This window comes from Punctularia strigosozonata (genome assembly GCF_000264995.1).
Source record: "Punctularia strigosozonata HHB-11173 SS5 unplaced genomic scaffold PUNSTscaffold_2, whole genome shotgun sequence".
Classification (NCBI taxonomy): Eukaryota; Fungi; Basidiomycota; class Agaricomycetes; order Corticiales; family Punctulariaceae; genus Punctularia; species Punctularia strigosozonata.
This window is the reverse complement of record NW_006767434.1, coordinates 117,799-129,659: the sequence shown is the minus strand read 5'-3', so window position 1 is coordinate 129,659 and position 11,861 is coordinate 117,799. Positions and strand designations below refer to the sequence as shown.

At 56.5% G+C, this 11,861-nt stretch overlaps 7 protein-coding genes across 7 annotated transcripts in view; 5 read left to right on the top strand and 2 right to left on the bottom strand.

The window, feature by feature from the left end:
• Positions 1 to 1,236, bottom strand: part of PUNSTDRAFT_140986 (uncharacterized protein) — a 2,783-nt gene extending 1,547 nt beyond the window's left edge. Inside the window, exons 1-6 of the mRNA XM_007379660.1 lie at positions 958 to 1,236; positions 749 to 889; positions 559 to 675; positions 373 to 495; positions 190 to 277; positions 30 to 128 (exon numbers count right to left, since the gene is read on the bottom strand). Of these exons, the coding sequence (XP_007379722.1) occupies positions 30 to 128; positions 190 to 277; positions 373 to 495; positions 559 to 675; positions 749 to 889; positions 958 to 1,021 (632 nt within the window). The 5' untranslated portion in view covers positions 1,022 to 1,236. The remainder of the gene's footprint in view (positions 1 to 29; positions 129 to 189; positions 278 to 372; positions 496 to 558; positions 676 to 748; positions 890 to 957) is intronic.
• Positions 1,237 to 2,346: 1,110 nt separating this feature from the next.
• On the top strand, positions 2,347 to 3,362 carry PUNSTDRAFT_18642 (NAD(P)-binding protein; the record flags this gene model as incomplete). Its single annotated transcript, XM_007379659.1, has 3 exons — positions 2,347 to 2,791; positions 2,880 to 2,992; positions 3,051 to 3,362. Coding segments are annotated over 3 exons (870 nt in total), but the record flags the coding sequence as incomplete, so codon positions are not given.
• A 486-nt stretch (positions 3,363 to 3,848) lies between these two features.
• Positions 3,849 to 4,301, top strand: PUNSTDRAFT_130420 (uncharacterized protein; the record flags this gene model as incomplete). The annotated part of the gene is made up of 1 exon (XM_007379658.1): positions 3,849 to 4,301. The coding sequence occupies one exon, from the start codon at positions 3,849 to 3,851 to the stop codon at positions 4,299 to 4,301; it is 453 nt and encodes a 150-aa protein (XP_007379720.1).
• Positions 4,302 to 5,692: 1,391 nt separating this feature from the next.
• Positions 5,693 to 6,720, bottom strand: PUNSTDRAFT_41893 (uncharacterized protein; the record flags this gene model as incomplete). Its single annotated transcript, XM_007379657.1, has 2 exons — positions 5,693 to 6,574; positions 6,637 to 6,720. The coding sequence occupies 2 exons, from the start codon at positions 6,718 to 6,720 to the stop codon at positions 5,693 to 5,695; spliced, it is 966 nt and encodes a 321-aa protein (XP_007379719.1).
• Positions 6,721 to 7,467: 747 nt separating this feature from the next.
• Positions 7,468 to 8,253, top strand: PUNSTDRAFT_140984 (uncharacterized protein). Its single transcript, XM_007379656.1, has 2 exons — positions 7,468 to 7,534; positions 7,592 to 8,253. The coding sequence occupies exon 2, from the start codon at positions 7,599 to 7,601 to the stop codon at positions 8,106 to 8,108; it is 510 nt and encodes a 169-aa protein (XP_007379718.1). The 5' UTR covers positions 7,468 to 7,534; positions 7,592 to 7,598; the 3' UTR covers positions 8,109 to 8,253.
• A 464-nt stretch (positions 8,254 to 8,717) lies between these two features.
• Positions 8,718 to 9,170, top strand: PUNSTDRAFT_130417 (uncharacterized protein; the record flags this gene model as incomplete). The annotated part of the gene is made up of 1 exon (XM_007379655.1): positions 8,718 to 9,170. One exon carries the CDS (start codon positions 8,718 to 8,720, stop codon positions 9,168 to 9,170), a length of 453 nt encoding a protein of 150 aa, XP_007379717.1.
• A 1,818-nt stretch (positions 9,171 to 10,988) lies between these two features.
• On the top strand, positions 10,989 to 11,480 carry PUNSTDRAFT_130416 (uncharacterized protein; the record flags this gene model as incomplete). The annotated part of the gene is made up of 1 exon (XM_007379654.1): positions 10,989 to 11,480. The coding sequence occupies one exon, from the start codon at positions 10,989 to 10,991 to the stop codon at positions 11,478 to 11,480; it is 492 nt and encodes a 163-aa protein (XP_007379716.1).
• Between the last annotated feature and the right edge of the window lie 381 nt (positions 11,481 to 11,861).

Here is an 11,861-nt window from a genome sequence, read left to right as displayed (position 1 = left end):
AAGAGGAGGAGGGGGGGGGGGTTGCTCACACGAGCGTGCGGGAGGCGACGCGTTTGATGAGCGTGTTGCCTTTGCGCGATTGCCAGAGGGGCCAGAGGAAGAGGGTGGTGAGCGCGACGTTGACGAACCTGTGGGAAGTTTAGAGTTGGGAGAGGTGGAGGGGCTGGGGAGGGAGGAGGGGTTACGTACAAGTCGTACGTGAGCAGCGGGATGGAGGCGAAGCTGCGCAGGCCGATGACGCACGCGCCGTCTTGGGCGCGGAAAAACGCCTTTTTACCTGTAGACGACGATTCAGTTGAAGCGGGCGCGGAATGATGAGAGGCGGCAGATGGGACGAGGGGGATGGTGGGGGGAGGAGGAGGAGAGACGCACCGAAGAGGAGGGTGATGCAGACGACGGCGTAGAGGGCGACGATGACCCAGCAGACGTAGTACACGGGCGAACTACGGCGCGAGGAGCCGTAGACCGGGCCCCAAACGATGTGCACTTTCTCGACTGTAAAAGGAGTGGAATGAGGGGGGGGCGGTAAAGGGGCGGAGAAACAGAGGAGGGGTTTACCGAGGAAGGCGTAGACGAACGCTTTGGAGGTGCTGTAGAACGCGATGCAGAGGTAGATGCCGGCGGAGCAGACGCCGTGGTCGAGCTCGAGGCCGGCGCCGAAGATGACCATGCTGCCTGGTGGGTGCGCCGATGAGATCGAGCGAGGACGAAGTAAATAGGAGGAGGATGGGGAGGGGGGGGTACGCACTGGTGAAGACGAAGAGCCAGGAGTCGACGAGCATGAGCAGGATGAGCGCGCGCGCGAAGGTGAGCTGGCGGAGGCCGTCGCGGGTGAAGAGCGACTCGGCGGCGATGCGGCGCGAGAGGCAGTGGGTGACGAGGGTGACGCCTGGCGGGGATCACGACGCGCGTTAACCACGAGCGGGTGGAGGTACACGGAAGAGCGGGGATGCACACCGACGAACTGGATGGTCGCGCTGAGCGCGCGCATGCCGACGGAGGGGAAGACCATGGACTCCATCACGGGACGGAGGCGGAGGGAAGAGGAGGGAGGGAGGGCAGGATCAGACAGACGAGAAAGGCATCCGCGTCCTCCGCCTGGTCGAATATATCATCGATCCGCGCGTAATAAGAGAGGTGGACCACCGTTGGCTCGCCCGCCGAGAGATAGAGCGACCAAAGGTACGGCGCGGTGATGACAGCGCGAGGTATCCAATTAGTCCGTTTTCGCAGTCGACCCGGTGATGGCCGGGATTGCAGACTATGACCGTGGGAGAAGCCATCGGCATCGCCTGCTTGCGTCCGTATACTACTTGTATCGGGCGACGGCGGCCTGTACGGGGTGACCGCATCGCAGTCGACCTCTTCGGCTGGCCCGGGGATCGATAGACATTCAGAGTTTGTTGCCGGCCAGACCTTCTGATCCTCCTGGGCCTGCATCCAAGGCTCTCTAACGTTATAGCAGCGTGCACGAGGAGAGCGAGACCTGGAAAGCAAGAGAGACTGAGGTTTCTCCCGCCCGTTCCTGCCGATCTTCTGTCCCGTCCAGGCCTGCCATCCTCGCCACGGCATCTTACGAGCTAAGCCTCCGGCAGCGCTCCCACTGGTGCTGTGTATGTACAGTCTCTTGAATTTGACGGCGGACGAGACAAGTCGGAGGAATAGAGTGCCAGCGCCGGCACGTGTTGTCACCTCCCCCTCTTCCTTCTCACCCTCTGTCAGCGTATCGGTCCGGATATGTCGATATTGCGCTTGCCCGGATATTCCCCTCGACGCCCGTTTGCAGTTAGGCCGGATTCAGACAATATCTTTTTTGATTCCAGATGCATCAAAGCGGGTCGTCGCCGGCTCGCCGGCGCCGATGTCATCGACCTGGAGAGCTCAGAACCTGGGAGATGCAGATGCAATGTGCCTCACTTATCGGCGGGGCTGACGTTGTACGCACCTCGGAAGCGTGCTCAGGGTCGCGTCGACGAGCCCCGTAGAAACAAAACCTTCTCGTCCGTCCACCACAACGAAAGTCGCGAACGGCAAGTCGATCAATCGCCAGGCGTCCCACGCTCGAGCTAAATACACGATCGCGAGTATACGTCCGTCCTTGCGTCATCTCTCGTCGCGCTCGATATGCTGAACCGGGAACGTTTAGACCATGGGCCAGCCATACTTAGGGGAGATTTCACAGCCCAGCGCTACAATCATACGGGTGCAGTGACGCCATCGCCGCTCGCATAATACGTTCATCCTCTCGCCCATCGACGACCACGGAACCACAATGCCTCGCACACGCCTCCCGTACCACCACCACCTCCGCCGCCGCCGCCGCCCTCCATGACCCAACAGTCCCCCAAGATCGTCCTCACCGGCACCACCGGCGGCCTCGGCTCCCGCGTCCTCCACCACCTCCTCCCCCTCGTCCCCCCCTCCTCCCTCACGCTCTCCCTCTCGCGCCCGCCCGCCTCCCCCACCCACCCGTCCGGCTGCCCGCTCGTGCACGGCGACTTCTCCCAGCCTTCCACCCTCGACCGCGCCTTCTCCGGCGCCGCCCGCCTCCTCCTCGTCTCCTCCCCCGGCATCGCGCACCACACGGCCGCGATCGACGCCGCCAAGCGGGCCGGCGTCGCGCACGTCTTCTACACCAGCCTCGCCTTCGCCGGCGGGAGGGACAAGACCGAGAGCGCGACGGCGGTGATGCAAGCCCACCTCGACACCGAGGCCTACCTCAAAGCGAGCGGGCTGACCTACACCGTCGTCCGCGAGGGCCTCTACTGCGAATCCTGGCCGCTCTACCTCGGTAACGTCTCTGTCTCGTCCTCTCCGGCTTTTACCGATGGGAGATGCGCGTGGGGGCGGGAAGAGAGCTGACGGGGATTCCGCCGCAGGGTTCTGGCAGCCGAGCAACGCGTCCGACGAGATCGTCGTGCCCGGCGACGGCGGGATCGCCTGGATCGCGCGGGACGACCTCGGCGCGGCGACCGCGAAGCTCATCGCAGAGGTAAACCGCTCCATCACCGCCTCCTTCCGCTCACGGTTCACGTTCCTGCGCCGCGCAGGGCTCGCACGAGAACGAAACCGTGCTCCTCACCGGCCAACGCGCGCTCACCCTCGCGCAGCTCACGCCCGTCCTCGCCTCGCTCCTCTCCCGCCCGCGCCTCCGTCTCTCCGTCGCGTCCGCGGACGAGTACGTGGCGCGGAACGTGGATCCCGCGGACGCGCGCCGGACGGACGGGTTTTTGAGGGCGTGGGCGAGGACGTACGAAGGGCTGGAGCGCGGCGAGGCCGCCGTCGTCGACCCGCTCGTCGTGGAGCTGTTGGGGAGGGAGCCGAGGAGCATGGAGGCGTATCTGAGGGAGACGCTGCTCGAGCCGGAGGGCGGCGCCGCCGCGCAGGAGGCGATCGAGCAGTACGCCAAGTAGCGTTTCTTTTTGCCGTTCAGGCTCGCCAAAAAGTTCGTGTTCGGTGGCTTTGGCCGATTCGTTTTCAATCATACGTTGGCTTTTTCGATCGCGCCTTCGCTGATTGGGGGACTGCACTGGCCAACGTGGTATACATTTTTTGACCGGAAGTGCTTTTTTGGCTCGACAGACCTGCTCGGAAAAAATGCAACCGAAACGGCATGTACTCACGTACCGTGAGCGGAGTTCGATGGCACGCCTGCGATGCGTGGTGATGCCCGGTATGATGGGGCTTTTAAGAAACGAGCACGCGTCCGCCGTGCTCCCATCCAACCGAGTCGACCTGTCCAGCCCCACTACCGAGACAGCCAAGCATCTTGATCAAGTTATACGGTAATACTCCGTCGCACCATTCCCTCTGCTTCTCAGTTGCCGACGCTCTTGCTTTAGACTAAAATGGCTCGAGGAGTCTTAGTCGTCGCAGGCTACGCCTTCAGCTATGATGAAGCCGAAACATGGGCGATGCGCCGTGGCTGGCCCATCAACAAAAGCGCGGACATTCTGCCCAAGATACAGCGCGGCTGGGCGAACGACGAGCTCCGCAAGTCCGTAGTCGAAGTCATGGGGACGGACTGGCCCAGGGCCATGATCAGGCGGATGGACGACCGGATCGAGCTCGCCCAGTATGGAGAGCCCATCATCCTGTTCGTCCGCAGATTCCTGCGTGATCCGCGCGCGACCTCGGGCTCGTGCGTTTGGATCCCGGAGGAGCCTGGCGACAGAGCTTTCAAGGAAGAGCTCGAGAAAGCGGAGAATATCAAGGTGGAGTGGGTGACCGTCCCCGATCCCGACTTGGAACTGCCGTGGGAGGACATAGACCATGCGCCTAAGACGTACAGATACGAGTGAAGCGCTGTTTTTTTTTTGTTTTTCGCTTACAGCTGCATGCGTTTGTACGGACGACTTTCGCTAAAGCGTGAGCGCGCCTAGTTTGTTCAGTCTCGCGACGAGAATACGAGAAAGGTAGAGGGAATGATCACTGTGCAACATCAAACGTACATGAAGGTATACGAGAGGCGGGACGGGGTGCGAATGAAACGAGCGGCCGGTCGGGCCCTAGTAAATATGTAAGTCTCACTGCTCGGATATGGGAGCAAGTCTGTATTCATGTACCTAGTAAATATGTAACTACGGTACATGAGCTCCCGATACAGGACATACAGGCATAAAGGAACTCACGTCTCACTGCTCGGATATGGGAGCAAGTGAGGCGTGTGCTCGCGAAAAGGAGACGATTATCTGAAGGCGGAAGTATAAGTTTTCGTGTCCGAATATGTCCATACCACGCGAGGGCGCGCGCGCCGCGCGCGCAACGGCCGACACGACATCCGCTTGCACGCTCATCAACCGTCTATCTCCAACACATAACGTGCTGTTGACTCGGAACGCGGCCTGCTGTATCGGTCAAGAGCTAATACCGAAGCGTTACGATGTCCCGCGGATGCGTGCTACGTTTGCACTGGAGGTCTGAACGTTGTCTGATTAGTTGGAGACGAGTGCACGCAATCGGCTCACGTTAGTTTCGAGACCTGCATCCTCTCCCGCGTACATTGAACGTGGATGCGTATATTATGGAGGGACTGCTCGAGTCGAAGGATGGTGTTGCTGCACTAAAAGCAATCGCTCAGTACGCATGATTCAGTGCCACCGCTAGCGATTGTGTGTGTGCTCAGATAACCGAGAAATGCGTGCTGCACGTTCCCGTGTCCGGAACGTCGGGCGCTTTCTGTATCGCCTGCAGGCTTACCTCGTGTCAAGAAATGAGTCCGAAATCCGAAGTCTGAGGCTTTGAGCTTCAAAGCGACGGAATTTCCACTAGCCCCATCCGCTCTTCGCCGCCGCCGTACGTCGCAGTTTAATCTTCAGTTTCCCTTAACCGCTAACTGATTTCCAGGTTCTGAGCCTCGACGAGCACACTACATACTGACAATCCTCAAGTCAGAGAAGCGTGCGTCGTCGCTTGCCATATTCTCAGCTACGCTCCTCTCAAATCTTAGCTGTGTATACCACATGCAGTGTTGGTGCTGAATCACTAAAGTAGGCCCCTGAATAGAAACGTCTGACGATGCGCCTCCGGTGCATGTACGTCAATATACAAGCTGCTGGATATAATTCGTGATTTGAGGTCCGTGTTCCACGCAAGCCAATGTTTCTGGCAGTGACAGCATATAGGACACTATCGTATGTGTTACCACTATCAAGTAAACAAAATTCGATGCCATACGTCGACGCTCTTAGAATCAAGATATCTGACTCGGGAGGCGTCTGTTCTTATCTGCTTCCCGTTGTAGAATCTTGCGGAAATCTTCGTCTCCCGTCACGACACGAACATCGTCGTGCGTCCATTGCTTCTCGACCGCATTCCAGGTATACTCCCATGTCTCCGCTCCCAGGATGAGAAGCGCGACAACATGCGTGGCATTCGGTTTTCCCATGAGGATTGAGACATATCTATGAATCTGTGTCATGGCGGATGACCTGGTGGCCGTGTTCCTCTTGACCTCTGCCAAGAGAACGGGGACATCAGACTGCAAATCTGATGATCCCTGGCAGATAATAAAATCAGGGGTTCCGGTATCGAGTTTCTTCATCTTCTTGGTGACCGTTTGGCCCATTGAATCTGTGGTGGTATCGGCCAGAAGATTAAGAACGATTTCCGAGTCGTCATGGAAGACGTTGTTCTCATTTGACTCGCTGGCATCACCGTCAGTCTCGCCGTTTCTCTCGTCCTCCAGCCCTGTGGCTTTATCGGCAAGGAGATGGAGGACAGCTTCGGAGGAGTCGCGAGAGATGTTCCCCGCATCTGACTCATCGTCGCCCTCGCCATTGCTCTCACCGCTGCTTTCGGCCAGCAGTGCCTCGACTTCGTCCATGTACCAATAGTCCTCGCTATCCGCATCCGCATCCTCGCTTCTACCCTTTTGTTCATCGCCATCGTCTCCGTGATAATTCATGCGGATCCTTGGCTGAGACTTGACCATGAATCCATCGATCGGCCGAAAGTACTCCGAGAATAGAGTGCCTAGGGGCCCGTAGAAGCTGGACTCGTACGGTGAGGGTTTCTTGTGGATCAGATTGTTCATACGCTGAAGCAGCCAGGGAGGGACTGTGGTTTCGGTCATCTATTGAGCAGAATTTGAGGCATGAGTATAGAGACACAGCGAGATGAGACATGCTCACGAACCTTTACAACACCGCGTAGGGGTGGAACGTAGATAGGTGCGTTTCTACTTAGTGAGAGCTCGGGACTATGGCCAAAGATACACATTGAGCGTGAGATAACGGGAAAAAACTCGACGAGCAAGCGTACATGTTACGTCTGGGAGAGGTATAATATGTTGCGAGTTTGGTAGTCAACGCAAGCTGATGCCGTAAATGAGTCTGCTGGGAGGGGAATGTGGCTTCTTGGTTTTATACGATATGATGGACAATGAGATGATGCAAGACCAAAATTGGCCTGGGCGTACCGTGCGTTGTTGTATCGTGTTTAGCACGTTCAATTTCACATACTCCTATGCGCCTAAGAGTGAGCAAGACACACGAGAAGGATAGAAAACAATAGTATTACAGGAATCGTGTTCGCTGCCTCATTGTTCTCCGGCGCACCCACTTGCTTCTCCGTCTTCGTCACGTCATGTATCCATTGTGATATAAGTACCATCGCTATCATACCACGCAGTACGCAGAATCTTGTGTGAATCTTATTATAGGAAGATCTGATTTCGGAGTCAGCTGTTTCCAACGACTGTACGGTGATTCGACTGGAACCGATGCGAGAGCTAACGTTTGCATAGCAATCGTGATAAGAACAATGGCCTGCCCATGACCCAATTTCGGGAGGGCAGCCTCGCTATCGCGGACCCACTGCAGACAATAGCATTTCACTATCTCCTTGCATCAAGCTCGGTCCAACCGTGTTGCCACGTGCGAAAGAAAGTGACTGGTAGCCCACGTGACAGAGCTGGTTGATCATATAGAGGACGCGCCGAGAGCCAGAGCTCGACATCGGACACCCCGCATTGCCTCAGACTCTATACCAGTTGCCTCACGATCGAACGCACGCCGTCTGACAACGCTCCCTGGTGGGTGAAGACGTGAATTCGTCTTCAAATATCCTGCTTAATATACTTCGAATGCAGATTCAACATGCCGGAACGAGGAGCCGACGTGTTTGCTGGGTACAAGATCAGCGTACCCGACGCTGACGCCTGGGCCCGGAAACACGGCTGGTTGACGAACAATCGCACGCCCGCCGGGTCGGCTATTGCGAGCGCCTGGGATCGGCTGGGCTTGACTGGGCGAGCATCCGTCGTTGCGACCGACTGGCCCAAGGCGCTGCTCAGGCGGAACGCCAACGGGGAAGACGAGCTCGCTCGGGAGGGGACACCCATTATCCTCATGGCACGTCAGACTCGGTACGATCCGACCGCGACCTCGTCCATCTGCCAGCCGATGGAAGAGCGCGAATCCGACCGCAAGTTCAAGGCCATACTCGAAAAGGACGGTCTCAAGCTGCAATGGGTAACCGTCCCCGACGTATACTTCCACCTCCCGCCGGACTACGTCCGGCCCAAGCCCGCACTCTCTTCGGCCCAGCGGGAAATGCGCGCTGAAGCAAACCCTGCTCGGTCTCCTGTCGCAGCCTCCACGACTTGACAGTCCCCGTCGCCAACTCGCACTCTACACATTGTTCGTACCCCATGCTCATGAATGTTTATGAATGTTCTGCGTTGTTTTCAACTTGTCATTGCCTATGTCAAAGTGGTTTGGGTACTTGTCGTAATGTTGTGCATGGTGTCGCAATCGCCAAATGATGATGATTGCACGGGTATCGGGGAGAGATTTGGAACAACCCGGGGCATTCGCATCATCCCGTTTGCGCGCCAGATCTGGCGCGACGACGTCGGGTTCGTGTATCTGGCTGGCGCAGCCAGAGGGATGGGTGTTCTGCATGATGCAGATACAAATGAGATGCTTCTTGAGCGTTATGGTGCTGGCTCGTAATGCTCATTCTGCTTTAATGGTCATAAAAACCAAGTCACGGGGATGAGACTGGAGAGGTCTGCGTGAGACCTAGAAGCTCGTGTCACGCGGAAATATCCCGACCTTCGGACCGGAGTGCCACACATTGGTTCACTGAAGCCCAACGCCAGCAGCGCAGGGTCAAAGAGGTGAGCAAGATAACGATCTCTTCTCGTGCGCTGCAGTCAGGTCTTTTTACCCTGGCAATTACGAGTTCTGAAATTCTTCTCTGCCCAGAAACACATGGCGCGAGGAGCTGTAGTCGTCGCAGGCTACAAACTCAGCTACGACCAAGCTGAAATCTGGGCGAAGAAACGTGGTTGGCCTACTGACGACCCCGCCGACCTCTACGATGAGATGGAGCGCGCTTGGCCGAAAGAGAAGCTGGCCCGGTCCGCGAGAATCATGTCTACCGAGTGGCCCAGGGCCTTAATCCGTCGAGTTGACGACTGTATTGAGCTCGCGAGGGCGGGCGAACCGATCATCCTGTTCGGCCGTAGGTCTCAGCGCGACCCAAAGGCAACGTCGTCAACGTGCATCTGGATTCCAGAACGGCCAACCGATCTCCAGTTCAAGTCCGAATTCGAACAGGAGACGGGCACGAAGTTGGAATGGGTCGTTGTTCCTGACGCGAGACTGCTCATTCCCTGGGATGACGTGGATAAAGTTTCCCCCCACCCCTACCGCTATGAATGATTCTAAGACCGGTTGCTAAATTTGCTCATGTACCGGCTGCATAGCTATGTACCTATACTCACTGGCCACGGCTCGCGCTTCGCCGGCTCTTTGCGAACAGCGTCATGCAGTAGCGTCAGTTATGAGCATACATGCAGATGTGAATGAGTTCATACAACGCAGTGCACGTCGAGTACATTATCACAACAATAACAAGAGTTCAACGCCAGCTTGGGCCCTGCCGCTGCTCGAGCATCGCCTATCGTGATTTTCGGGAGCATCCAGCATTGTGGTGTAGCATACCAGCATGCGAGATCAATGCGTCCGAGTCCCCCACTACGCCTATGGCCGCCTGATGACATGTTCGTCGATACGCGTCGTGCCCTGCGATACATAGCATTCGTGCTCTTCAGGCGCAGCTTGATCATGTCCGTCACAGGCCATGCCGCCTTGTAGTGGTCCAGCGATGGAAAGGCCTCGGCAGCCTGCCATGCACATATATTTAGCTTAATCATCTCTGAGGATCGAGGGAACCCGCCTTCTCGAATACCCTCCATATGCAGCGTCCGTCTTGCTGTTCGACACGCTTTCCTCGTCTAAGAGTCGATGTACGAGACGAGGAACGGTGTTCTGTGGAATATCCATGGGTAGCCATGACTCAGCATCGTGCGTGACCAGAGTTAAATCGCAACTTACGCGCAGTTTCTTGTACGCTTCCTCGTCTCAGTCAATAGCTTCAGCTAGGGCATAGCCTCTACGAAACATCCACGCGCGGCTTAGGAGTGATTCCCCTCGCTGCAGGAACAGAGGAGAGGCAAGAGTAGCGCGCTGAGTGGGAGCTCTCCGCATCTCCGTCTTGGTTCTCGCTGTCGACCGGGCGACTCGACTGAGGGAGGCGGGGCCCTGGGTCAGCTGACTGTTGATGAGAAAGCTGTAGACGGCGAGCGATGCGTTGATGGTATTGGAGATGCGGAACGGTAAGAGGGTGAAGGGCTGATGCTCCTCGCCAATGGATATTCGGGAGATGACTCGCAGTACGGTACCACGTAAGGCTCGTACAGCGGTTGGGGGAGATGGTCGTTGACTCGGATGTGAGTTATACGATGACTGTATGGCGGGTAGGAGATGTCGCGGACCGGCCTTGGTTGCACGTTGACAATGCCAAACATGGTGAGCAGAAATGACATTTGAGGAAGGTGTGCATCGTATCTCGAGCGGGAGGGTCAAGGAGGGCTGCTGAGTCGTCTTGCATTCCACAAACGCGACGCCCTTTACTATGTAGGAGGATGCGACACAATGTCAGCGAAGGAGCGTGGGGCAGGGTGCGATTTGAATCTCAATCGGCACAATAAAGCTTGTATAAGATTCACGGGATACGTTTATAGCTACAATGATGTAGGCAAGGAGCCCGGAAGCGCCGAATGGGCGAAACAAAAAGGGATGCCGTAACTCACCAAAGATCATATTTGAGAGCAGTATACGCGAATCGTTGGCAGCCACTGACGTGGAGCCACCGAGTCCTCAGCGACGGAAGCATCCTCTTCCATTAATGGTTTGGAGGGCGCGGAGACGTTGATGTCGGCAGCATGAACGAAACCACAGACAAACGGTGTGGCGAACCACAGGCGAAGGTGGCGTACGTAGACCGAAGGGGGCAATGGCCCTGGTCGGGATATGCCGCGTGCTGCGATATTAAAAGACATGCGATCCATGCAACTGAGCCTAATACCGGAGCCTACACGAATCCCTTCACCATTTCGCATACTTGATTATCTCCAATCGGTACGAGCGCTGGTTACATACCGATGGCATCTAACATGACTGTATGGGACAGGTACTATGGGTGCACCCGTCTACGCCGGATATATGCTCAGTTACGCAGATGCGGAAGTCTGGATAGAAAAGAAAGGCTGGCATCTAGCAGAAGATGGTCTTGTTGGCCGCTGCATACGGCAGAACTGGGAAAAGCTTGGCCCAGATGCATCCGGCGACGTAATGTCAACGGATTGGCCCAAGGCCAAGTTCAAGCGGGTTCTGGACGAGAACGGACAAGTAGTGCGGCACCAGCTCGTCAGAACGGCCAACCCTATTGTAATGATCGTGCGCGTCACGGGCTACGACAAAAAGGCGACCGCTTCTTCCTGTATTTGGGTTGAGGAAAGGGAGTCCGATCGCCAGCAAAAAGCCATCCTAGAGGGAACACATGGGATCGAGTGGAAGTGGGTGGTGGTTCCTGACCCGTTCATGCGCCTTCCGTTCGATTGCGTCGAGGACGTTCCGGAGGATTACTACAGACGCGGATCCGAGCGAGTATTTGTTAACGTCGAGTAAACAGAGAAGGAATCTAGCGTACATTTGTCACTGCAGCTTGTTGGCTTACTTCTATGCAATCCGAGGATAGGATCGTGTAATAAGTGTATATGTAGCGTAGCTTATGTAAAGCTATGCTACGACGCGACTGAACAGAACCGAGTGATATTGAGCAAAAGGACGACGGATACATGAGCTCTCGTAGGTAGTTTATATGTCGTTCGCTCGGAATATAGTTCTACGGGCGCCATATGGTTATACGGCGCCCTCTCAGTTGTAGTGATTAACCGCGTCCAATGGGACGCGGTGGTTACTGAATTCATCATGCCGCGGCGGCGGCTTACAAAGCGTATCAACGGTAATATTATACTACCGTTACACCCTCCCCCCCTTCGGGAAAAA